Genomic DNA, 22,649 nt, shown 5'->3' with positions numbered 1-22,649 from the left:
AAGGATGGTTTAGCCAATGGCGATGTCTTTACCCCAGAATCTAGCCAGGCTTTCTATGCCGCCCAATACGGGGTTCATTTGTTCATCAGCTCTGTCAGGTCGTCTGCTTCCAAGGTTGTCGGTCACTTTGATCTAGAATTGATCATTTCTTATAAGTCGCAGCACAAAGTACTCACATACTCGGGTGTTTTCTTTCTATTTTGTTCTTCTAAAGAAACTGTGTATACAGTCAATCGCGATGCATGTACCTAGTAACTCTGCCAGTGCCCCAGGGGATGTTACTATCGCCGAGCTGCGATTGCAGCAGGCCAACGCACCCGGAATATCGGGTCTTTTCAAAAACAAAAAGGTTTTCTTGATTGCCCTATTTGCTTCGTAAGTTCTGTTAGTTGTGGGATGGTCTTCAAGTCAGCCTTTTAACAATTCACAGCTTCGGGGGCCTTGAATACGGGTATCAACAAGGAGTCATTTCGCAAGCCTTGGTGATGAGTAGTTTCAAAGCAGATTTTCCAGATATCGTTGGATCTTCAGGCGCTACAGGGTGGTTGACTTCCATTTTACAGCTTGGAGGCTGGTTTGGAGCCTTGTCTGCAGGTGTACTTGCCGAAGTGTTTACTCGGAAACACACTATCCTGAGCGGTGCTCTCTGGGTCATATTGGGATCTTTCCTCTCTGCTGGTGCACACAACGGATCGTATCTTTTTGCCGGGCGCTTTCTCACTGGGATTGGAGTCGGCACGCTGAGTGCGGTGGGGTACGTATCGCGAAACGACCTTTCTCCCCCATTACATGTCAGTTCTTTTGATATAAATACTGATTATGTATAGACCGCTTTACAATGCCGAGCTCGCTCCTCCTGAAATTCGAGGGCTATTGGTAGCCCTTCAGCAGCTGTCTACTACCATCGGAATTATGATCGCCTACTGGATTGGATACGGAACGAACTATATCGGCGGCACGGGAGATGGTCAATCCGACTGGGCCTGGCGTACTCCCTTGATCATTCAAGGAATCCCCGCCATTATTCTAGTCCTGGGAGCTGTCTTCTTTCTTCCTTTCTCGCCTCGAATGCTGGTCAGCAAGGGCCGTGAAGAAGAAGCTCTCAAAACCCTGGCCTCCCTGCGTGGGCTTCCCGAAGATGATATTATTGTCCGCGGGGAGTTCTTGGAAATCAAGTCGGAGGTGCTTTTTGAACAGCGAGTATTCGCAAAGACGCTTCCTCACCTTGCAGAGCCTGGCCACAGTTTGTGGCGTCGCGAGCTCGCACAGTATACGAATATTTTCCGCACCAAGGACAATTTTAAACGTGTGGCAATTGCTGGTCTTATCATGTTCTTCCAACAATGGAGTGGAGTGGACTCTATCATTTACTACGCTTCGTCGATTTTCCAGAGCCTTGGTTTGACTTCTGGTACTATATCCCTTCTTGCGACTGGGGTCGTCGGTATTATCAATGTGCTGGCAACTATACCTGCCGCTATGATCATTGATAAGGTGGGAAGGAAGCCACTCCTTTTGGCTGGGTCTACTGGAATGTTCTGCTCTATGATAATCGTTGCCGTAATTGTCGCCAAGTGTCAGCATGACTGGGAGCAGCATACTGCCGCTGGGTGGGCTGCGGTGGCTTTCATCTGGATATATATTGCAAATTTTGGATACTCATGGGGCCCTGCAAGCTGGGTTTTGATTGCCGGTAAGAACTCTAGAAAAGATCTGTGAGCTTGCGTTGAAAGAAGTTGACCACATGTGCTAATCTGAATAATGTATCATACAGAGATATTCCCCCTGTCGATTCGCGCAAAGGGTACTTCAATTGGTGCATCTTCTAACTGGATGAACAACTTCATCGTTGCTTTGATTGTACCACCAATGATTGCTGGGATCGGCTGGGGAATGTACCTGTTCTTTGCAGTCTGGCTTCTTATTGGCGCAATTTTCATTTGGCTTTTCGTCCCCGAGACCAAAAATAAGACCCTTGAGGAGATGGATTTGGTATTCGGCAGCGTGGCAGCCTCTGACGATCAAGATATGTTTTCTGCGGTAAAGGAGGAGGTCGGGCTGACAGCTCTCCTGAAAGAAGGTGAAAGTACAGGCCTGTCTGGAGACAACTATGAGAAGGGTGTCTCGACTGGGCACTTGGAGACTGCGTAACCTTTCATTGATTGGTTTCAGTGCAGCAGCTCAAGGAGGCATTGCATGTGAGGAAGCCTCTTTCTGTCCACCCGTGGACGTGGCCGGGTGTCTACTTGTTGTAAACAGATGGCAGTACTAGAACCTTAGTATATACCTTGAGCACTTGGCCTGTTTGATTTCCATTTGAATAAATATGAAGCTTACGATGACCTTGAGCACGCGTCTATCCAGGGGATGAAAAGTGCGTCTACTCTTTCTAGTCAGAACAGAAGTATAGGTTTCCAATCGAGGCGTCCCGTCTTTTGGTACATAAAGACTGATGGTCATCAAAGGAAGAAAGCCTTGCAAAGGTACAACTTTGAAATTGATGCTCACATGTGCAAGTGCTATAATACTGGCCAAGGTTCGTCATTCAATCAATACTGAATGTTTGCTCCACGCGGTACCTAACATACAAGAAACATTGAAAAGTCCCTCGATTTTCATTTTGAGGACCCCCCACATTTCGCTATTTCCGAAACTCCCCGTCAAAATCCCCACCACCGTGACCCCCATCTAGAGGGAATGATTGCCGTTCAGATTACCTTGCAAGTCTCGGGGAACTATAAGGAAACGTGGTCTATACAATTAGTTGTCTGGAACGTAAAAATACATGTTCTTATAGGACTTAAATAGGTCCTCAGTCTCAGACAAGAACCTGTGAATGATCTCAAGCTTCCAAGGCTCATCCAAATACGACACATACCAAGCCTACTATTCTTTACTTTGTTTCTTTCGCCCAGATATCTACATCACCCTTCTCTTGCAACCTTACAATGGGTTCTCTCCCTGAGCTGCGCTGGGGCATTGTTGGTATGTACGCCAGGACCGTACAAGCCCAGTCCAGTCTCTCATTCAAGCGAAATCAGCAGGACTTTCAGAACTAGCATAGTCAAACAAAGCGAGCTGACATCTCATTCTCACAGCCACCGGTATGATCGCATCCTGGTTCGTCACCGATCTAAGCCTACCCCGACCAGACCGACGCGCCAACCACACCATCCAAGCCGTCGGATCCAGCACCAAAGCCAAAGCGCAAAAGTTCGTAGAAACCCACATCCCACCTCCCGCCCAATCTGCCGTCACATGCTACGGCTCCTACTCAGCGATCTACACAGACCCAAACGTCGACATCGTGTACATAGCCACGCCGCACGCACTCCACAAGCAGAACTGCCTGGACGCAATCCACGCCGGCAAGCACGTTCTCTGCGAAAAGCCATTTGCGCTTAACGCGCGCGAAGCGGCGACGATCATCGCCGCCGCGCGCGAGAAAGGCGTGTTCGTGATGGAGGGCCTGTGGACACGATTTTTCCCGCTCGTAGAAAAAGTCCGCGACCTCCTTCACGGCGAGAAGATCATCGGCGAAATCAGCCGAGTCTTTGCGGATTTTTCGCTCGACATGCCGCTTCAGGATTTGCCGGCCACTTCGCGATTGCGAGACGCTAGGCTGGGCGCCGGGTCGCTTTTGGATATCGGTGTTTATGCGCTGACATGGGGCCTGTTGTGTCTGGAGTCTCCGGGCGATGCCTCGCGACGGCCTCGGATTACGGCATCGCAGAGATTGCTGGAGGGGGTTGATGTCGGCTCTGCTGTGCTGCTTTACTATCCTGATACTGGGCGGCAGGGGGTTCTTACCTCGTCGCTGCTGCATAAGACGGATGATATATTTGCGCGAGTTGAGGGTAGTAAGGGGACTCTGTACCTGGGCGGTGATACTGCGTCTATGCCTGATAGGATTGTTGTTTCTTTGAAGCCAGTGGGCGCGGGGAATGATATGGGAGATAAGAAGGCAGGGAGTGATGGTGTGCGGGGATCTGAAAGGACTTTCAGATTTGAGGAAACGTGCGGTGGAAAGGGTTTCTACTATGAGGCTGATGCCATTGCGCTGGATCTTGCTGCGGGGAAGACGGAGAGTGAGATCATGCCGCTTGATGAGACGTTGAGAGTAATGCGGTTGCTAGATGAGATACGAGCACAGGGCGGCGCCAGATTCCCCCAAGACGATGAGTGAGGAAGGAAGTGGCGTGGTCACCTACATACTAGTCTAGTATGGCAATAATTATTGCTGTTATGCCGAATGGCAAACTTGTATACATACTAGTAGTCAGCATGAATTGATCAGGATAAGTCAACTGGTGGAACCTTGGAAAGATCTTGTCGATTCGAAGAGCTTGAACTACAGATATATGTATATTAGCCACCCTTTCACACTTCAAGGTTCATTACTTTGAAATATTGGATTAGCACCCTGACTTAGAAATGTCACAAGAATCCTCCAAGGCTGTTGGAACAGCTTACTGCGTGTTGCGCCCTGTAGGTGATGGGTGCGTGTCGGCCTGACAGAACATCCACCGTAAGCAGAGGAGATGAAATCTGAAAGAAACGGAGTGAGTTGAGGAAGAATTGGAAGGGAAGAGGGGAAAGACTTGGTAAGGAAACACTGGTAAGGCCTATACATGCGAGAGATCACCCGATCCTCTTGATACAACCTCATAAGCATACTACTGTACTAGGGTATAAGTGTGTAGTTTCAAGGAGGAAAGCAGTAGTAAGCTTGCTATGTACTGTACCTACTACATAGTGCCTACCTATAGTTACCACGAACTATTTATTCACAAAGAATAACGCAGTATATATAGGCATATAGACGTTTACTTTCACCTGTGCTTGGTTAGTCAGTTTATCTCTCATTTGAGCCTCACTTGAGGTCTCTATGTGACTGAGAATCAATTAGTGTCGGATGTTGTCTGACCAAGCATTGGGCACTGGTACTGAGAGTAGAAGGAAATTGAAGGATCAATTGAATCACAAACTAGGGATTTCGTTTGAAGCGATTCCAATCCGGCATTAGGTACAATCCAATGTTGTACATAATGTGAAGTAGAAGATGGGTTTTTGGGATGTATATAAACGACTGTATATCAATCAAGTGGCAACTAATCCCGTTCCGGTCAATTCCATCAACTCTTTTTTTTCCTCTTCAAGAGCTCTTTTTCTCCCATCACCAACATTCAACACCATGTCGTTCTTCTCTGTTCCTCGTATGGCTACCAGGGTCTTCTCCAAGCCTCAATTCCCGTCTATTGTACGCTCGTCGGGACCCCGCCCCTACTCAACGAGACCAACCCCCAAAGACGCGCCACAGATGAGCCGCTCGCAATTCAAGATCCTCCCACTCATCGCCCTCCTCGCAATCAGCTCAGGATCCTACGTCTTCCTCGTGAAGTCCCGCACAGGCCAGAACCCCAAACCCAACTAGAAAAAAAAAAGGAGGTCCCTTTTCTCCCGAACGAACCGATCACCCCCTGAATTCAGCCACCGGGCCAGACTCATCCCAATTCCCGACTACCCAATCCGGATCGACAATCACCCCTCCACCTGCAACAAATAAACCTCTCCTCCTCCCCCATCCATCCATCCAACCAATCCCCACAAACATCAACCCCCCCAAAACGCACATACATTTCACAATGGCTGCCTCCACCACATCCCGTTTCTCGCCCGAAGATGTCACCGTCGTCTTCTTCCTCGGCGGCCCAGGCAGCGGCAAGGGCACCCAGTCCGCAAACCTGGTCAAGGACTACGGTTTCGTCCACCTCTCCGCCGGCGACCTCCTCCGCGCCGAACAAGTCCGCGAGGGAAGCGAGTACGGCGCCATGATCAAGAACTACATCACCGAGGGCAAGATCGTCCCCATGGAAGTCACCGTTGCGCTGCTTTCCAACGCCATGGCTGAGTCCCTGAAGACTGCGCCCCCGGCTGCGGGCACCAAGGCGCGCTTCCTGATTGATGGGTTCCCGCGTAAGCTGGACCAGGCTGTTTTCTTCGAGGCCACCGTCTGTCCCTCTGAGTTGGTGCTTTTCCTGGATTGTCCTGAGGCGGTCATGGAGACTCGGTTGTTGAAGCGCGGGGAGACGAGTGGGCGGGATGATGATAATGCGGAGTCGATTCGCAAGCGGTTCCGCACTTTTGTCGAGACTTCTATGCCTGTTGTGGATGATTTTGAGAAGAAGGGCAAGGTTGTGCAGGTTTCTGCTACGGGGTCTGTTGCGGAGGTTTATGAGATTGTTAAGGCTGGTATTGAGGCGCGGGGTTTGCAGGCTCGTTAGGGGGATGGGGGGAACTTGAATTGTTGTATATATTAAGGGGCTTCGAATTGCTTTATTTGCAATGGTCGGATTGTTCTGCTGGCCTTTTGTTTCGTTTCTCATCTAGCCTGGATATTAGATCATTAGAAGACAGATCAATAGAGCACTGCACACTTTTTCTTTTCGCTTTTCATACTCTCTCTACCTGAATCTCTCTACCTGAACTCCTTTGGACAATGCTCTCGTTTCTACACGAACAAGTCAAATACCTGCAGACAAGACCTGGGTGTTTTTTTATAGAAGTGTTTGTATTCTTGATAAGAAGTTGTCCCCTCCAGAAAACATAAAAAAAAGACATGACATGACTCGTGGGGATCCCAAATCAGCGGGGCCAGTAGATCCTTCCTACAAACTGGCCAGGACAAAAGAGATATAAATGCAAAAAAAAGGAAAAGAAAAAAGGATGGCTCCCCTCTATTAGTGGAAAGGAAGAAATTTTTTGTGTTCTGTGAGTTCCACTCCACATCAAACACCGGAATATCCATGCACTCCCAAGCAACCCAAGTAATCAATCGATAATTTTCGAGACCCTTTACTCGGCAGTTCCCTCAACCTCACGGGGTTGGGAAGCCTGCGCGGGCTGCTCAGACTGAATGCGCTGTCGGTCACCGAAACGGGCCTTGTTGGCGGCCTTGGACTCCTGGTCGGCGGCGGCCTGGATGCCCTCACGGACGAAACGCTCACGCTCGGAGCGGATGACGCTCAGGACACCCTCCAGGGAGCGGCGCCAGACCATCAAACGACCCTGAACCTCAGACCACTGCTTCTCACCGAACACACGGTAGGTGGCACGGTGAACAAGGAACTCCTGGCGAAGCTGAGAAAGCTTACCCTCAACGAGACCGGCACGGATGGTGTCAATGACCCACATCTCAACCTCGGAGGCGGAGACACGCAGAGCAGAGGCAATGGTGGCGTAGGGGAGCGAGCGGGAGGGGGTGGAGGAGGCAAGCGAGGTCAGGGTGAGCAGGCGCATCTTAGTCTGCAGGGCATCGGCAGACTCGGCAAGAACACCACCGGAGATGGAAGCGAGCGGGGTGGCGGCAATGAAATCCTCGTAGGCATCGAGGGTGTCAGAGGTGAAGATCTCCAGCAGATCGAAGAGGGGGCTGTCGCTGGATCGGAGAGCCTGGACAGCGTCCGAGGAAGTCAGAGGGGTGAAGTCGAAAACGGTGGGACGACGCAGAGCCATGGCGAGGGCGCGAACAGCCAGATCGCGAGCGCTGGGCTTGCTGGCGTCAGCAGCGGGGATGGTCTCGAGAGCCTGGGTAACGTGTGACTGGGCCAAATCCTCATCACCGGCCGCGGTAGCCGCATCAGCAATAGCCAAGTGCAGCTTCTGGGCCTCCTCCACGTCCAATTCCCACGAAGCGAGCCATGTGGGGAGCTGGTTGGCCAACTGGGGCTTCAAGGCCTCGAAGGCGTATCCGGATCCAGACTGGCGAATCACGGCCACAATGGCGAGAAGAACGTGGTACCGGCTGGAGTCGTTGCCGGAAAGAGTGTTGAAGATGGTGGTGAGGATGGAGATGGCCAGTGTAGGGCCGAATTGAGGGGAGGTGGTGATGGGCTTAGCGAGGTAGGCGCAGATGCGAGAAAGGAACATGTCCGGGTCGGAGGACAAGTGAACGAGGTGCACAAGCAAGTTGTAAGAGGGAATGATTTCTATCGTTGTCATCTCATGTCAGTTCTCTTCCATTCTCCAAGGACATCCCCTCCAAAAAAAAAGTTGCAGGGCGCCGGCCCTCCCTCGAATATCATTTTTCTCTTTGTCGGTCGCAACCTTATATCTTCGCAATTCGCCCACTCACCTTTCTCAGGGGCACCGTTCAGAGCAGCGGCAGCGGCCACAATCTTCTTGAGGACCTCATCGCGCTGCTTGAGGTCGGGCTCGCCCTCGGACTGTTCCTGCTCACGGATCGGCTGGAGGAGCGGGGCGATCTCGGACTGGAGGGTGTCCTCTTTGCGGAGAGCGTCGACATACTGGGCGAACTCCTCGGCGAGCTCGGCGAAAGAACCCTCAATGAGGAGGGTGTTGGTCGGAGCGGGCATAATGGGGGGTTGTGGTGTGGTGGGAGAGAGGGAGAGAGGAGGTTCTTTGATGGTGGAGTCTATCGATAAGTTGAGAAATTTCAGTGTGTGCCAAAAAAGTCTTGGCGAAGGGAACACTGATCTTTTGCCCGTAACATTAACAACTCCAACATTAAAACCACCACCTTTCCGGCCTACATCTTTTACGCTACAACCACCGAGTCTTTGGCAATTTTTGGAAAATACTTTTCATTCTTCGTTTTCAATAATTCAGTACATGAATAGAAACCAGTGATTTGTTCTGGCACTGTTATTAAGACATGGTGTGCTGATGCAAACAACCGATGCGTCGCCGGTAACGACCAAGGGAGAGACGAACACCACCTTCATAAACAAGGAGATAGCATCGATGCAAGAAAAACATTCAAAAACGGGGAATCAGATGATTTTTGACAAAAACCAGAGAAAAGTTGGCGTTGCGCTAAAATATGAGGTAAAAAAGGAAACGCGCTCTGACAGCGAACAACATCCCAAGTAAAGTTGTGTGTCACTTTGTATGTTCGTACCTTACAGCACCAAGCGCATAGCCAGGAACATGACACCAGCCATCAGACCGGTCGAGTAGGTCTCAAGAAGACCTGCCAGGGGAACGGCAGCGTTGGTGGTTGTAGTGCTAGCGGCTGCCACCGACGAGGTGACCGACTTGTCCGACGAGCCAGAGCCAGTGTTTGTGGCCATGGTCAGAGTACTGGTTGCAATCCGTGACGAACTGGTGGTGGTCGAAGTGGAAGTGGCATTTTTGTCTCCACACTTGGCTGCCTTCTTGCACTTCTCTTGGCCCATGGAGTCATTGGGGTGAGCGTCGACACACTGGCCATAGTTGGCCTCGCAGACATAGAAGGGAACGGTCTGAATGTAAGGTGTGGAATCGGCGGTCTTGCCATCAGAACAGATACAGCTGAAGTTCAACGTGGCCTGCGAAAGGAAAAGAAAAAAAAGGTCAGAATACCGTTGCCGCCCATGTTTTCATACAGTGTATCATACCGGATCACAAGTGTTTTGCTTGGTGTCACCTTCGCAAATTGCCGGGCACTGGTTGCGCTGTCCCAAGCACCATGAGTCTGTTGGGAAAGAGTTAGTTATGAACGACTGCAGTATTTCCCCCGAGTGACATACTCAGCTCATCCGGCTTGACGAGGCCAATGTTGAATCCTTCCGGCAAGGTGTAGGCGGTGGAAGACGAGTTCTGGGCCAAAGCCGAGACCACGAGGGTGGAGAAGAGCACAGCAGAAGAGAGCATGATGAAATGAGATAATGGGAGACTAGTAATGTCAATGAGGTGATGAGAGTTGTGGGAGAGATGGAGAGATGGAGAGATGGAGGAGAGAAAGGTGAGGGAGAAGATTGAGAAAGAGGTGATACCAAAACACAAAGAAGGGACGATGGGGAGTTACTGAATAGTATTTAATAAGGTTGGAAGGCTCTCCAAATACCATACAACCTAAGGGGGGAAACTGCCAGGGTAACTGCGAACAGGAAAGATAATGTCCCGCATGACTTTTCTTCACATTTTCCTATTTCACATAACTTCCTGTTTTCTTTCGGTTTCTCCCTTTCAGGCTATCAGGTATCTCTTGTACGACAAATGCCATTAAGAGATCTTCATTGGTTTTCATGTTATTTGCTCCCCTGCAGGAGCTTGGTCTATCAATTGCTACAGCTTATGAGAATGACTACGACTGCATGGATGATTAAGAACAATACAAACAACACTTTTTTTCCCCTCGACCCTTACTCAAGCTGTATCTGGCAATAGTCCCACACAACACCTCGTGCGGGAATTTGTTGATTCCAACCTTTGGTTCCTGCATTCCAACTCAGATTCTTTATCGCAGACCCCAGCCTCCTTGCAGCTGTCACGCCGATTGCATGCCTAAGCAAGACTGCTAGGAGTCGGGCCAACAACCCCGGATGATCTGAGACACATGGGATGAAGCTTATCAATTCAAAGTTGACCCTTGAATGATCCGTTTGCAGTGGTAAAGCCATCCAAAGGTCGATCTTTATATAGATTTCTAGCATGAGGGAACACCTTACCCGATTCGGTACCGAGGCTCACCGAGCTCCGGGGTAAAACGGGGTCCCAATTAAAGTTGTCCGCTAACAGTATCCTCCTTGCAGGTTTCATCTCCTGTGCAGGATCTGTGGTTCTCGCAAGAAACCGGTTTATTTCTTTATAGAAAGAAGGGGAAAACAGGTCAAAAAAAAAACAACAAAAAAAACAATGGTCGATACGGCTGCCGAGGTTTCCCACTTCCGCTCCCATCAATGGGCCAACTCCCTCATCTCTTCCGAGGACTACATTCCAATTGACACGGACTCAAGGCGCGTTAAGCCCTCGACCGGAGAAGATGGCTATTTTGCCAATACGCTAGGCACTTCGTCTACTATTCCACACCTTCTCACCCTTCAACGGCGCAACCTTTCCCCCGCACCCGCCGAGATCCCACCCTGGCTCCCCGCAACTAAGCAAGATGCCGCCGCAAAGCCCACCCCAGGCGTGAACCCGGCTGATGTGCTAGTGATATGTGATCTCGGGAGTCCTGGTTTATCGGGCCATCCGGCTACAGTGCATGGTGGTATCACGGCGACGCTTATCGATGAAGCCATGTCTCTTGCCGTTGCGGCGCATGCCAATGGTTCAGCATCACCATCAGCCTCGGCTGAAGATAACCCACGCGGGAAGATCTTCACTGTCCAACTGGACGTGCGGTATCGCCAGAAAGTGAAAACTCCAGCTTTGCTCGTCGTCCGGGCTAAGGTTATCGGGCGCGTCGGTCGGAAGTTCTGGGTACGGGCTCAGGCTGTGCAGGAGGATGAGGAGGGCGCTGGTGGTCATTTGGAGTGGGCGAAACGGAAAGTCGTCAAGGCAGATGCTATGGCTTTCTGGATGGTTACCCCGGAACCCCGTCTGTAAAGACTAGATTATGTATATACATAGATTGAGGAACTTGCTGTAGATATGATGAATATGTGATGTTTTTCACGAAGTCTATTGCATGTGTGTCCAATCATGCTAACCACCTTTAAGCTATTAACAGCGCACCAATTATCCAACATGGACCATTTCCAATCCTGCCATATACCACTCAATCACCTGGTAGTAAGTAGTGATTACAGAAGCACTTGAGAGAGTCCTGGAAGCAGCTACATCTTCTTGACCATGATTGTTTCTTAATTTCCAGGAGATCATGTCGTTTGTCTGACTGTACTGGTGGGTACTTTCGTGCCACTTTCCAAAGATAAAACCTTTCTCTATGTCTTATTCTCAGACCGCGTCTCGCATCTGTAAATCTATATGCTACTACCTACTAGATATGACTTAAAGGGTATAGGGTATACACCTACAGCTTCTGCAACTTCCGACTCCCCAAATTTCGACTCGCACTAACCACCAACCCAACCTGCGTCCCCAACGCAACAACTTCTCCATCCTGATCTAAAACAGTCACATCTAAATCAGTCCTCCCATCTCGAACAACCTTTGTCACAATCCGACTATAAAGCCACTCAACCCCACCAGCAGGTAAATGCTTCTTCATATCAATATTCAACGTGACAGTCGGATACCAAAACTTAGCCTTCAAATCAGCAGCATTACCCCCCGTCTCCTTCGCAACCGCATTCGCCGAAACACTATCAAACCCATCCAGCGCCATGGGAAACATATCAAGCAGATACACAACCGCCGCATCAGTCCACCTCCCATCCAAATCCCCACAAGGCCTAAACCGCGCCCACTGATCAATAGCCATCGTCCCACTCCGCTGCTGCTGCGTCTCCCCCTTCCCAGGCCCATACAGCTCCAGCTGCGTCGCCGCGCGCCGGAACTCAGGATACGGCGGCTCGGTCTTCACCCACGCCCCATCTTTGCCTGTCGCCCCGAGCTGCGCGAAATCTATCTGCCCGTTCGGGAGCGAGCCGGGCACTGGGGCCGGGTGCGCTTTCCAGCCTGTCGGGACGCTGATTCCGACCTCGGCGTCTGGGGGGCTCACGGTTATGTAGCCTGCGACTTTGATCTCGGGTTTGTCGGGGTGCTTTTCTGAGGGTTGGAGGAGTTTGATGTGGATTGTGCTGGTGCGGGCGCCGAGCTTGACGTCTTCGACTTCGAGGGTTGCGGGGCCCGAGGCTGTGCGGCGGAGGAAGGAGAGTTGGATGGAGATTGGGGAGGCGGGGGTGGAGTATTGGTTTGGGTGGGCGTGTTCGAAGTGCGTTAGGGCTAACTTGTATATCACTGCTGATGTGTAGCCGCCGTGTGGAACTGGGGGATGTGTTAGTTGTTTGATTTGCGATTGCTTTTTGGTCTCGATTTTGTGGGGTTTAGCTAATGAGTGCATGGGTGGATTGTTGCAACTTACCGGTTCCAATGCACCATTCCGGGCGGAGATGGGCGCTGTACTTGTTGGCACCTTGTGGGGTGATACGGATTGCCTCTTCGAAGGCAGCATTGAGAGGCATGATGGGATGAGCTGTTTGAGTAGTTTGGATTTCTCAATGACCCCGGGAGTGTAAGTGGGTTGAGGATCCTTGCACTTGTGGGACCGGGGTTTTTTATATACTAAGTAGTGGTAGCTTGGGGTATCTGAGTATCTCCACTCCAGGGTTGGAGACTGAACCTCGGCTCGGTGATTATAATCATTAACCAAGAGTCTAGGAACAGCCGACGCTGAGTCAGCCAGAGCTTGTAGTTAACTATTCTTTCGAGTCTCGACAACGTATAAAATATTCAAATCAATCAAATTGATGTCCTTGTAGGTGGATAAATTAATGGATGGATCCATAGATGAATTGTACGCCATGGGCTTGGTTTCCAGGATCTCAAACGCCCAAGTCTACGTGCATATGCAAGACTGTTCCAGCCGTAACGACTCCAAAGTTCATTGAAAAAAATATGCTCTACGTGCATGTGACTTCCAACCCTTTGTGTATGTGGACATCATGACCCTAAGGTGCTGTCTACCTCAATAACATGTAATCGGCTTAAATGATCAAACGAAATGTTGGAGTTAAGTATCGCCCGAAAAACGAAGGAAAGAAAGATTCAAATAAATCAAGTCAAATAACTCCAACTCCCTCTTGACGTTAGGTTCATCTTATCAATGCAGAAAAATTTTTAATGGACTATTCTTTTAGACGTCGCCAATTGTCGAGCCCTGCTGAGCTTCAGGCTTCAACGGAGCAGTTAGTTGTTGCAAGCAAGACAATACACCTAGAAGAAGTTAGTAAGTCAAAGGAACCTCGAGATAAGATAAGATCCAAAGTGGATAGAGCTTCTCACCTGTTACTCCCTGTGTCAATGTCGCCTGAGCCTCTGTACTCCGCGACCCTAGGGTGACTGTCATGGCATAATCGACGCCATTAGCCTTTTGCAATTTGTTGGCCCAGCGGAACACAGGCTCATCTTCACGGTTGTCACCAATGACCAGGAGGAAATCTGGCTTTGTGACATCTTCTTGTTGTTCAGAAGACTCCAAGCACCATCGCCAGACATGCTCTGCAGCTGATGCTTTACTGGTGCTCACAAGTTCCACGATTAAGGCTCCTTCGACTGGAATAGCATGGACGCCGTAACTAGCACATGCATCGTTGATATGGTCCGCGCACTCTGCAGCAAGACGTCCAGCACCAGGGCGATCCTCGGCAGATCCGTAATGGAATACAAGCGAGCAATGGCGTTCTTCGATCCAGCTGCCCTCGGTTCGGTCTTTGAAGTAGTTTAGAATGTTGAGGACGGACATCTTCCAACTCTGAATGTGAGTCTTCTTTGCAAGTCGAGTCCATTCGTCGGACTGAGGTTCACGGACAAAACAGCCATTCTCAGCTATTAGTCCTAAGTTATTGACCTGGCGGAACAGCCGCTCCATTTCCTCCGGCATGCGTGAGCTCATCACATAAACTATATTAGCCGGGTCATCGGTGAGTTCGGTCAGTGACGTAATTGCACGTTGAGGGGTTGTAAGAATGATGCTTTGTGGGGATCCCCAAGAGGCGAGAGTACCCTCGTAGTCGATAATCATGAGTCGGCGCTTGGTCTGCCGGTATTGCTCAATCAGCCGGGGAACAGAGAGTCGAGGGACAGCCATGATCTCTCGCGAGGACTGTTCATCCCAAACATGTTTCAAAGATTCATTGAATGATTTGACCCAGTTGCCAGTGGAATTTTGTAGAACAGCGCCGTGAAGCGCGTCCCATACCTCCTTGCGTTTTTCCTCGGTTCTGGTGAGTGCTGTGTGAATGGCTTCTGAACATTGTCGGTAGTCCCAAGGGTTCACGAGAAGGGCATGGTTCCCGAACACAGAAGCACTGCCAGTAAACTCGCTAAGAATGAGAGAACCATATTTCTTGTCACCGTAGCTACCATCTTGGCAGTACACGAATTCATGGCTGGTCAGGTTCATACCCTCACGAAGACTTGTGATCATCAAAGCATCCGCCACTGTAATAAGAGCGAGGTATTGTGAGAATGCAAGGTCCTGTTTTAAGAAAACCAAGGGTTGGTGAGCCAGTGTTGAATGAGTAGAGTTGATTCGCATAGCGATATCAGATACCGTAGCCTCCAGCTCGGGTTGCTCTGTAGTGCTGGTCGCAACCTGAATCAAGACTACCTTGTCGGCCCATTCCGGGTATGTATTGAGGAACAGTTCATAACTGAGCAGCTTTTGGCGAATACCCCGCACCGAGTCAATTTTGTCGCGGGCTACGATCAATCGCTTGCCTCGGTATCGTTCCGAAATGATATCAACCCACTGTTCTACGTCGGCGGTATGACGGCGCTTATCCCAAGAGGTAGGATCGATGCCAATTGGGAAGGTGCCCACATTGATGAAGCGATCCTCTGTCTGAATGCCTTCATTGGTTGCCTCCACACACAGAATTCGACTGCATGTCTGCAGGAAATGCCGACAGTACTCTTTGGTCTGGAAACCAATCAAATTGGCACCGAGAATACCTTCGAGCAGCTCCTTGCGTGGAGCTAGGCACTTGAAGACCTCAGATGAAGGGAATGCAATATGCAAAAAGAAACCGATCTGAGCATCGGGAAGCAGTTTGCGCAACATGGCGGGGACAAGTAACAGGTGGTAATCCTGGACCCAAATCGAATCGCCGCGTTTCCAGTGCTTAGCGATACGGTCCGCGAATGCCTGATTAAGCTTCACATAATAAATCCACGAATGATCTTCATAGGCTTTGCTCTTGGGATTATCGGGGATCTGATAGTGAAACACAGGCCAGAGGATGGTCTTGCAAAAGTGGGTATAATGACCATCAAAATCGCCGTCGTGTACAAACACGGTCAACGAGTCATACTCTTTTTCCAGCTTCTCCGCAATGTCTTGGCGAGTATTGTCTGCTAGGACATCAGTGGGCATGCCTGATGTACCAACCCACATCATCTCGCTCAAATATCCCGAATCCTTGGCAGAGCGAACGGCATTGCGCAAGCCACCGTTGCCTTGTTCCGCTGTTTGAATTGTCCATTCCGCACGAGAAAATGATATTTTCCGACTCAGGGATCCATTCTTCCTCAGGCCTGTGCCTGTGTGCGGAGTGACTTGTGGTTCGGTTTCCGGGATTTTTGGGAGGGGAGTAGGTTTGGGTGCTTTGGTTGGCACGATAGGCTCTTGGTGCTTGAGGATGGATGGAGACGGAGACACAAGAGTCTTCCGCCTTGGTTGAGTGAGAGAATTAGTCGAACCCCAGGCTGGAGAATGGGCTTCACTCTCCGTGAAGATCTGATTGCCCGTCGGTGGAGTGGATGCTGCTGGAAACGGATATCCTGAGTGTTGCTCCTCGGCCTTGGCTACATCATTGGCAAATATGCGCTCATGGTCTGTTGTCGCACCCGGGGTGAGGCCTGGTTGTGTTGTGGGTGTTTTCTTCTCGAATAAACTCGTCGGCGTGCTTATGGGCGGAGTTACTGGATCGTTCACGGGAATCACAGGATTGGCCGCCGCGGGAGGAACTTGAGACGCAACACTGTTGCGGGACTTGGTAACATGAAAGTTTACCGTGTAGGGTAAAAAGCTAAGATATCATTCAAATTAGCCATGTGGTGCTTTGGTGTCACCGCTTCTTTCCCTTGCCAGCCGAGGTACTTACAGCGACGCGACAAAGACAGTCATGATGGAGGGTCCGAACGGGCTTGGAGGGGTGAAGAAGAGGGGTAGGGAAGTAGAAATATGACAAGGGAAGCTCCCCGTTGAGGGATTAAACAGTCCACCGAGGTGGTATTTTCCTTAACAAAAAAAAAGATCTGAAATGAAACAGAGAGTAAGGATGCCTTTGAAAGCTCGACACAAATCAGGTGAAGATCTGCTTTTCTCTCATGGCTACGTCATGTGCGAGGGGTTGAAGGACACGATGTTCGTTTGCCAGCAACTGTTGGTTCATGTTTTTACAAGTCAGATTGAAGGCGGTTTTTACAATACTTTAGGACTCTTCATGACAACATGACAAAATGACAGGGACTAGAAACACTAAAATGGGCCCAGACTCAAATCTACCTGGAACTTGCTGAAATCACTTGTTTTTTGACTCTGAACGGCCCCATCTATTGATACGGTCCATACGGTCCATACGGCCAATACCAGCTCCCGACACCTCCGTCCCCGCATTGTACCATAGATGAATCAAATACGTTACGGTAGTTCGTATTCCATTACATACCGGAGTATACAGAATGTACGCTAATTGGCGGAAAGTGGTAGGTGGATCACCTGACAAATGAGGTAATCTTGCTCTGCCCTCCATGGTTTTTCCCTTTTCTTTCTCGTCGCAATCAAGTTTGACTGTTAGGTATGACCTTACGTCTCACTTCAGCTCCAGTGTCTGGTATTCAGAAACGAAAATCTGCCAAGCCTCCGCCAAAATCCCGCGCCTCCCCATTTTCCGCCCATGCGCGCCGCAAACCCAATGCCTCCCAAGCCAGCGTGAAAACAGTCGCCTCGGACTTTGGTCTCGACGAACCTCTCCCCGACCAAGGTACATCGCATTACATATCCGAAACTGCAGTCGCAGAGAATGTGGAACAGGCTATCAGATATGTACGAACAAAAATGTTCGACGAACTCCCCGAGCGAGCGGGCATGAATAGCACCCGCATTGCGGAGGTTCTGAATCTGCGCCGATCGTTACCCCCACTTGCCTCCGTGGCCCATATACATACCTTATTGAATGCGCCAACACAGGTGGAGCGACAGATTGTCGAGTTGGTGAAGTCGGGACGCGTGCGACGTCTGGTCATTCCAGGACGTGGCAATGATGCCGCGGGGCTAGGTGATTGCCTAGTTCTCGCGGAGGATTGGGATAATCTGGTACGTGACAGTCCAGCTCTGGATGTGCAAATAAAGGGTGAGTAGTGCCAGTGTGGTCCATGAGTGTGGTCCGGAATATCAGAGCTAACTAGCCGTAGACAAATTCTTAGACATCCTCAATCGCATCGGATCCCATTCTGCACTCTCGCAGGGGATCTTCGAACCAGACGAATATAGGGCTTTAATGCGTGCAGGCTTCCTCGTATCATCATCAACATTCACACAGGGATCATTGAGTCTCGCATCTCTTCCTAATCTTCCTGGCGCGGCAGTTTCGTCGGCCAGTCGGAGTAGGTCAGCACATTCCGATACTGACCAACCTGTGCAGAGTAGTGCTCAGGCTCGAGCTGCGACTTTATTTTTATCCCTGCCCAATACTGGAACCTACCTCAAATTACTCGGTGCTGGTCGCGCACACCTGCTCGCCCTTCTTCGGCGATCTCGTTGCGCGGAGGCCCCGCTGGGCTTGCTTAGAGATCGATGGGATGGGGCAGTCGAAACAGAAAAAAGCTTTCACTTGGCAAAAAGGGCCCGTGGCGAGTTTGCAGGAATCTTGCCCGGGAAAACCAAAAAGTGGAAAGAAATGTATGGCATGCAATTCCGTTGGGTGCTGGAAGAGGCACTGGGCGCTGGACTTGTAGAAATATTCGAGACAGGTAGTGTGGGACCGGGAATCCGCTGTCTATAGTTTATTATTGCCTGTCAATTGGGCTCATATAAACATAATAATGAATGAAATGATTTTGTTCTCTCAGGCGCTCTTGCCAAATCTAGCTCCAACTCCTTCCCATCGCGAAACAAGCGCTGCCGATCTGCCCCCCTCAAACCTGAAGCTCCCCACCCCCTTCTATTAATCAACAAACTCCTCCACTAATCCATAATGCCGCTTATACGCTTACATCCTCATTTGTTCTCGGACCTTCCGGCTCATCCTTCTCTCCCGGACAATGCCTCCCGACCAGATCTCCAATTGTTCATTCGTATCGCCGTTCGGGAAGCTATCGAGCTTCTCCACTCCGTCCCCTCGTCATTCAAAGAAGACCCCGAGATGCGCGTCTCGAAACCAGCTATCGCTAAAGTAAAGCTTTTCCGAAATTGGCGCAAGCTTTCAGACGAAGATGTCAGTGAAAAAGACAACAAACCCGAGTTCTGGGTATGTCGACAGAGCGAACATCCCAGTTTCGAAGTCCCCGGCACAGCGTCATGGCCCGAATTCCAGGCTGGCCTAAGGACGAATCATGCAGAAAATGAGATGGAATACACACCCAGTGTCACTCACGTAGAGAGTCTCCTTGCTTGGGAGCGAGCCCAAACCGGAGAGGCTGAAGTCAATGGGCTCATCTACAAGGATATTGATGTTGAAAGTAAGTCGCCAGAAATGACTTCTCTACCACACGGGGTCCCCCCATGTCATTCCGCGCCGTGAATTTATTACTGACATGATGCCTAGTCAACCTGATCACCCACACTTTCCATCCGACTGCCATCATTTCTCCCCGCAGTTTCATCTCTTTGACGATCTCCGCTTCGTACGATTGTCCGACGCCGACGCAGGCTGACGAGGTTCTTCGAGGACTTCCAATTCAGGGCTTTATTACCATCCAAATTCCTCTTTCCTGGGATGAATCATCCACGCCAGAGAACTTGCGCCAAAAGATTGCCTTTGTTTCACCCAAGAAGGCCATCTTCGCCAACTACGCCAGTGTGGAGCTAGTCAACTACCTAACTCCCCGGGATAATAAAACCAGTCGCGTCGAATGGACGATGGCTACGACTTCGGACGCGAAGGGAAAGATCCCACAATGGGTTCAGAGAAGCTGGGCACTGGGTGGGGTGCCGCGCGCTGTGGTGGCTGATGTTGGCTTGTTCATGAAATGGACCGAGGCACGCCGAGGACCTCAACATTGATGGTTTTTTTCGATGTGAGACGTTGCCCGTCAGAGCTTCTTCATTCGAAGTTCATATAACATTGTGTATCGCGTTAAAATGTATTTATACCGCTTGTATTTTATATACCAGGCTCGTTCAATAGCGTCCACAGCATGCGTCAAATTACACTCATTGTGTCTTCCGACAATTGACAATTATGGCATCAGATTCACAGCTATAGCTTACACCTTGAAAACCGCGTATGTCTGCAATGCAGCAGACAACCCCACAACAATGGCATTATCCTTGATTCCGTTCTTGGCGTACCAGGCTGAACTAGCCCAGAGCAAGATGTTGACGATACCAGCTATAGCTTTGTTCAAAGGGTCGCTGAGCGCCGTCGGATCACGAGACCACTGGTAGTGAAGGAGGCCTGGGATGGATTAGTTGATGTTGAATATCGAAGGGAACTTGAACTTACCAGTAGCAAGGAAGAACGCACTCCCCTATAAAGAGATCAGCAAACATCTACTTTGCGAAGTACGAAAAACCCTCCCAGAAAATCAAGACGACATACCTGATACCAACCCACCGTCCCACAGGCCCAGGGCTTGGAGTTGGCAATAGCCTTAAAGGCCTTCTCAGCAGTCCATTGTCTGCCCCCAATCTTCAACGCAGAAAATGGTGTATTCGTCAGTTCAAGATCCATCTACCCAGCCTGTATGTAAGCTGTGGACCTGTGGTTATGGGGACATACCGTGTGTCCGATGGACAACAAAACAAATGACAGAGCAGACGCTTGAAGAGCTCCAGATGGTGCGACCGACATTTCCAACGTTTATCTTTGGATAGTACTAATTTCAGAGCTTCGATACTGCAGCGAGCAATTAGGGTGTCTGGAATTGATGACAAGGGGCCGCGCCCGCTGCCCGCATATAAAGCGCGGCTGCGCGGGCGCCTCGGTACAATTGTTGCGCCGCTGTGGAGACTCCGAGGTTAGATCCACTTAAGCTGTTAGTCTGTTGCCATGCACGAGAGTATGGATGCATCTCCGCTTTTTAGTTCCAAAACTTTAGAAGCTAGTAAACTGACTAGTACCATGAGTCTGTGACATGAATTCTGGGTAATAGCGTTCCTTTGCGGATGTTTCTTCGCTTGGGGGATGTTTCTTCTAAGGGGTCATTCATTATGCTCGGTTCTTCGTTCAAGGCGCTGCTTTAAATATGGTTGTAAATTGTAATCGTCCTCGTTTGTGACCACTATCTCCTTCACGGCGGAGGAAATTTGCATGGATTCACAGGCCTCGTTCACTGATTGGCTGGGCTTGGAACGGTCCATGGACATCATCAGCTCCGCCGTCGCGGGGAAAGATATGCATCGATACCAATGTGCCGCTCAAATTCGTCATCAACGCTCGCCCAACGTATCAAACGACCAGATAACAGGGGAAGGGAAATCATCTTGTTCACGTAATGCACTGTCAAAAGCTCCGTGGAGTACAGGGTACATGTGTGCAGTGAACCTCCGCCGCGACGAACCAACGCCAGAAGTATACAGATCAGCATCGTCAGACGCAAATCCCAGCAAACCAACCACACTTTCTTCCAACAACCCAAATCAAGGGAAATCACCTTGTTCACGTAGTGCACTGTCAAAAGCTCCGCGGAGTACAGGGTACATGTGTGCAGTGAACCTATCCGCCGCGACGAACCAACGCCAGAAGTATACAGATCAGCATCACCAGTCGCAAATCCCAGTAAACCAACCACACTCAAATCCACGCTTTCCTCCAACAGCCCAGATCATAACCAGTTGATTGTTCCACCATGTCCGTCCAAAACTGCTGCCTTCGAGGCTTCACCTGGGAAGGCACCCCAATGTATCAAACGACCAAATAACCACCTTGTTCACGTAGTGCACTGTCAAGCTCCGCGGAGTACAGGGTACATGTGTGCAGTGAACCTATCCGCCGCGCGGAACAACACCAGAAGTATGTAGATCAGCATCACCAGTCGCAAATCCCAGTAAACCAACCACACCCAAATCCATGCTTTCCTCCAACAACCCAAATCATAACCAGTTGATTGTTCCACCATCGGCGGCGAGGTCCTTAACTCCGAGCTCGTCGCAGCTGAGAAATTCCACGAACTGGATATCGACGCCTTCATGCAGCGTAACGGTCGCGAGCAGCGCGAGCACGAGATCTTCGAATGTGCCCGGGCTTTGAGGCGTGAGCTGGGCTTTGCGAAGGTTGGAGCCGTTGGCTATTGTTATGGTGGGTGGGCTTCGTTTCGTTTGGGGGCGAGGGAGCATAGGCTCGAGGGGGGTGGGCGGTTGGTGGATTGTATTTCTGTTGGGCATCCATCGCTTTTAAGCCGCAGGGATGTTGATGAGGTGGATGTTCCGGTGCAGGTTTTGGCGCCTGAGGTTGATTTGGCATTTGATGTGGAGTTTAAGAGGTATGCTTTTGAGACGCTCTTGGGGTTGAATGTCGCGTTTGAGTATCGCCATTTTCCGAGGGTGGGGCATGGTTGTCTTGCGCGGGGGATGGGGAGAGGGAGGCGATGGTGGGGGAAATGGATGCGGTTGTTGCGTGGTTTGGACGGTGGTTGAGTGTGACACGGCAAGCGAAGGTACAATGATATTGTACCAAGGTCCTAGAAACTCAAGGAAAACACAGACAGAGGAGAAAAGAAAAGAGAAGGAGACAAGGAGGAGGAGTCATTCCTTAAGTACCCAAGTACGTTAAGGTTTGAAGACAGGAACTAAGCTTAAACCTAACCCTAACCTTCTCAACTGAACAAAGAAAACCTGCTCAACTGAACAAAGAAAACCTCTGAGAAAACCTTCTCAACCGAACAAAGGAAACCCCTGAGAAAACCTTCTCAGAAACAGCAAACCTAACCCTAACCTTCTCAATCAAACAAAGGAAACCTTCTGAACCGAACAAAGGAAACCTCCGAGAAAACCTTCTCAGAAACGGCAACTGTCAACTCGTGACGACTGACACGACGTGTGACATTGAGGGGTGATTGTGCTTAGGGTTCTTGTA

At 50.1% G+C, this 22,649-nt stretch overlaps 13 protein-coding genes across 13 annotated transcripts; 8 read left to right on the top strand and 5 right to left on the bottom strand.

Annotated features, from left to right (window-relative positions):
- Positions 1 to 238: 238 nt before the first annotated feature.
- On the top strand, positions 239 to 2,151 carry N7466_011382 (sugar porter family MFS transporter; the record flags this gene model as incomplete). The annotated part of the gene is made up of 4 exons (XM_057170771.1): positions 239 to 375; positions 431 to 754; positions 828 to 1,693; positions 1,775 to 2,151. 4 exons carry the CDS (start codon positions 239 to 241, stop codon positions 2,149 to 2,151), a joined length of 1,704 nt encoding a protein of 567 aa, XP_057015492.1.
- A 797-nt stretch (positions 2,152 to 2,948) lies between these two features.
- N7466_011381 (Gfo/Idh/MocA family protein) lies at positions 2,949 to 4,186 on the top strand (the record flags this gene model as incomplete). The annotated part of the gene is made up of 2 exons (XM_057170770.1): positions 2,949 to 2,985; positions 3,099 to 4,186. 2 exons carry the CDS (start codon positions 2,949 to 2,951, stop codon positions 4,184 to 4,186), a joined length of 1,125 nt encoding a protein of 374 aa, XP_057015491.1.
- Positions 4,187 to 5,194: 1,008 nt separating this feature from the next.
- On the top strand, positions 5,195 to 5,434 carry N7466_011380 (uncharacterized protein; the record flags this gene model as incomplete). The annotated part of the gene is made up of 1 exon (XM_057170769.1): positions 5,195 to 5,434. The coding sequence occupies one exon, from the start codon at positions 5,195 to 5,197 to the stop codon at positions 5,432 to 5,434; it is 240 nt and encodes a 79-aa protein (XP_057015490.1).
- A 211-nt stretch (positions 5,435 to 5,645) lies between these two features.
- On the top strand, positions 5,646 to 6,284 carry ura6 (uridylate kinase ura6; the record flags this gene model as incomplete). Its single annotated transcript, XM_057170768.1, has 1 exon — positions 5,646 to 6,284. One exon carries the CDS (start codon positions 5,646 to 5,648, stop codon positions 6,282 to 6,284), a length of 639 nt encoding a protein of 212 aa, XP_057015489.1.
- Positions 6,285 to 6,855: 571 nt separating this feature from the next.
- On the bottom strand, positions 6,856 to 8,375 carry N7466_011378 (PCI domain protein; the record flags this gene model as incomplete). The annotated part of the gene is made up of 2 exons (XM_057170767.1): positions 6,856 to 7,988; positions 8,135 to 8,375. The coding sequence occupies 2 exons, from the start codon at positions 8,373 to 8,375 to the stop codon at positions 6,856 to 6,858; spliced, it is 1,374 nt and encodes a 457-aa protein (XP_057015488.1).
- Positions 8,376 to 8,921: 546 nt separating this feature from the next.
- On the bottom strand, positions 8,922 to 9,654 carry N7466_011377 (uncharacterized protein; the record flags this gene model as incomplete). Its single annotated transcript, XM_057170766.1, has 3 exons — positions 8,922 to 9,329; positions 9,399 to 9,475; positions 9,531 to 9,654. The coding sequence occupies 3 exons, from the start codon at positions 9,652 to 9,654 to the stop codon at positions 8,922 to 8,924; spliced, it is 609 nt and encodes a 202-aa protein (XP_057015487.1).
- A 984-nt stretch (positions 9,655 to 10,638) lies between these two features.
- N7466_011376 (PaaI family thioesterase) lies at positions 10,639 to 11,331 on the top strand (the record flags this gene model as incomplete). The annotated part of the gene is made up of 1 exon (XM_057170765.1): positions 10,639 to 11,331. The coding sequence occupies one exon, from the start codon at positions 10,639 to 10,641 to the stop codon at positions 11,329 to 11,331; it is 693 nt and encodes a 230-aa protein (XP_057015486.1).
- A 427-nt stretch (positions 11,332 to 11,758) lies between these two features.
- Positions 11,759 to 12,872, bottom strand: N7466_011375 (thioesterase family protein; the record flags this gene model as incomplete). The annotated part of the gene is made up of 2 exons (XM_057170764.1): positions 11,759 to 12,675; positions 12,773 to 12,872. 2 exons carry the CDS (start codon positions 12,870 to 12,872, stop codon positions 11,759 to 11,761), a joined length of 1,017 nt encoding a protein of 338 aa, XP_057015485.1.
- A 671-nt stretch (positions 12,873 to 13,543) lies between these two features.
- On the bottom strand, positions 13,544 to 16,537 carry N7466_011374 (putative alpha,alpha-trehalose phosphate synthase subunit TPS3; the record flags this gene model as incomplete). The annotated part of the gene is made up of 3 exons (XM_057170763.1): positions 13,544 to 13,623; positions 13,693 to 16,439; positions 16,515 to 16,537. The coding sequence occupies 3 exons, from the start codon at positions 16,535 to 16,537 to the stop codon at positions 13,544 to 13,546; spliced, it is 2,850 nt and encodes a 949-aa protein (XP_057015484.1).
- A 557-nt stretch (positions 16,538 to 17,094) lies between these two features.
- On the top strand, positions 17,095 to 18,416 carry N7466_011373 (Stk19 family serine/threonine-protein kinase; the record flags this gene model as incomplete). Its single annotated transcript, XM_057170762.1, has 3 exons — positions 17,095 to 17,118; positions 17,255 to 17,728; positions 17,880 to 18,416. The coding sequence occupies 3 exons, from the start codon at positions 17,095 to 17,097 to the stop codon at positions 18,414 to 18,416; spliced, it is 1,035 nt and encodes a 344-aa protein (XP_057015483.1).
- A 192-nt stretch (positions 18,417 to 18,608) lies between these two features.
- N7466_011372 (SRPBCC family protein) lies at positions 18,609 to 19,636 on the top strand (the record flags this gene model as incomplete). The annotated part of the gene is made up of 2 exons (XM_057170761.1): positions 18,609 to 19,092; positions 19,179 to 19,636. The coding sequence occupies 2 exons, from the start codon at positions 18,609 to 18,611 to the stop codon at positions 19,634 to 19,636; spliced, it is 942 nt and encodes a 313-aa protein (XP_057015482.1).
- A 203-nt stretch (positions 19,637 to 19,839) lies between these two features.
- On the bottom strand, positions 19,840 to 20,426 carry N7466_011371 (uncharacterized protein; the record flags this gene model as incomplete). Its single annotated transcript, XM_057170760.1, has 4 exons — positions 19,840 to 20,030; positions 20,079 to 20,103; positions 20,175 to 20,264; positions 20,355 to 20,426. 4 exons carry the CDS (start codon positions 20,424 to 20,426, stop codon positions 19,840 to 19,842), a joined length of 378 nt encoding a protein of 125 aa, XP_057015481.1.
- Positions 20,427 to 21,544: 1,118 nt separating this feature from the next.
- Positions 21,545 to 22,210, top strand: N7466_011370 (dienelactone hydrolase family protein; the record flags this gene model as incomplete). Its single annotated transcript, XM_057170759.1, has 2 exons — positions 21,545 to 21,587; positions 21,678 to 22,210. 2 exons carry the CDS (start codon positions 21,545 to 21,547, stop codon positions 22,208 to 22,210), a joined length of 576 nt encoding a protein of 191 aa, XP_057015480.1.
- Positions 22,211 to 22,649: the final 439 nt, after the last annotated feature.

This window comes from Penicillium verhagenii, assembly GCF_028828195.1.
Source record: "Penicillium verhagenii strain IBT 33310 chromosome Unknown utg000013l_segment0_segment0, whole genome shotgun sequence".
In the NCBI taxonomy this organism is placed as follows: domain Eukaryota; kingdom Fungi; phylum Ascomycota; class Eurotiomycetes; order Eurotiales; family Aspergillaceae; genus Penicillium; species Penicillium verhagenii.
This window is presented reverse-complemented; position numbering and strand designations above follow the sequence as displayed.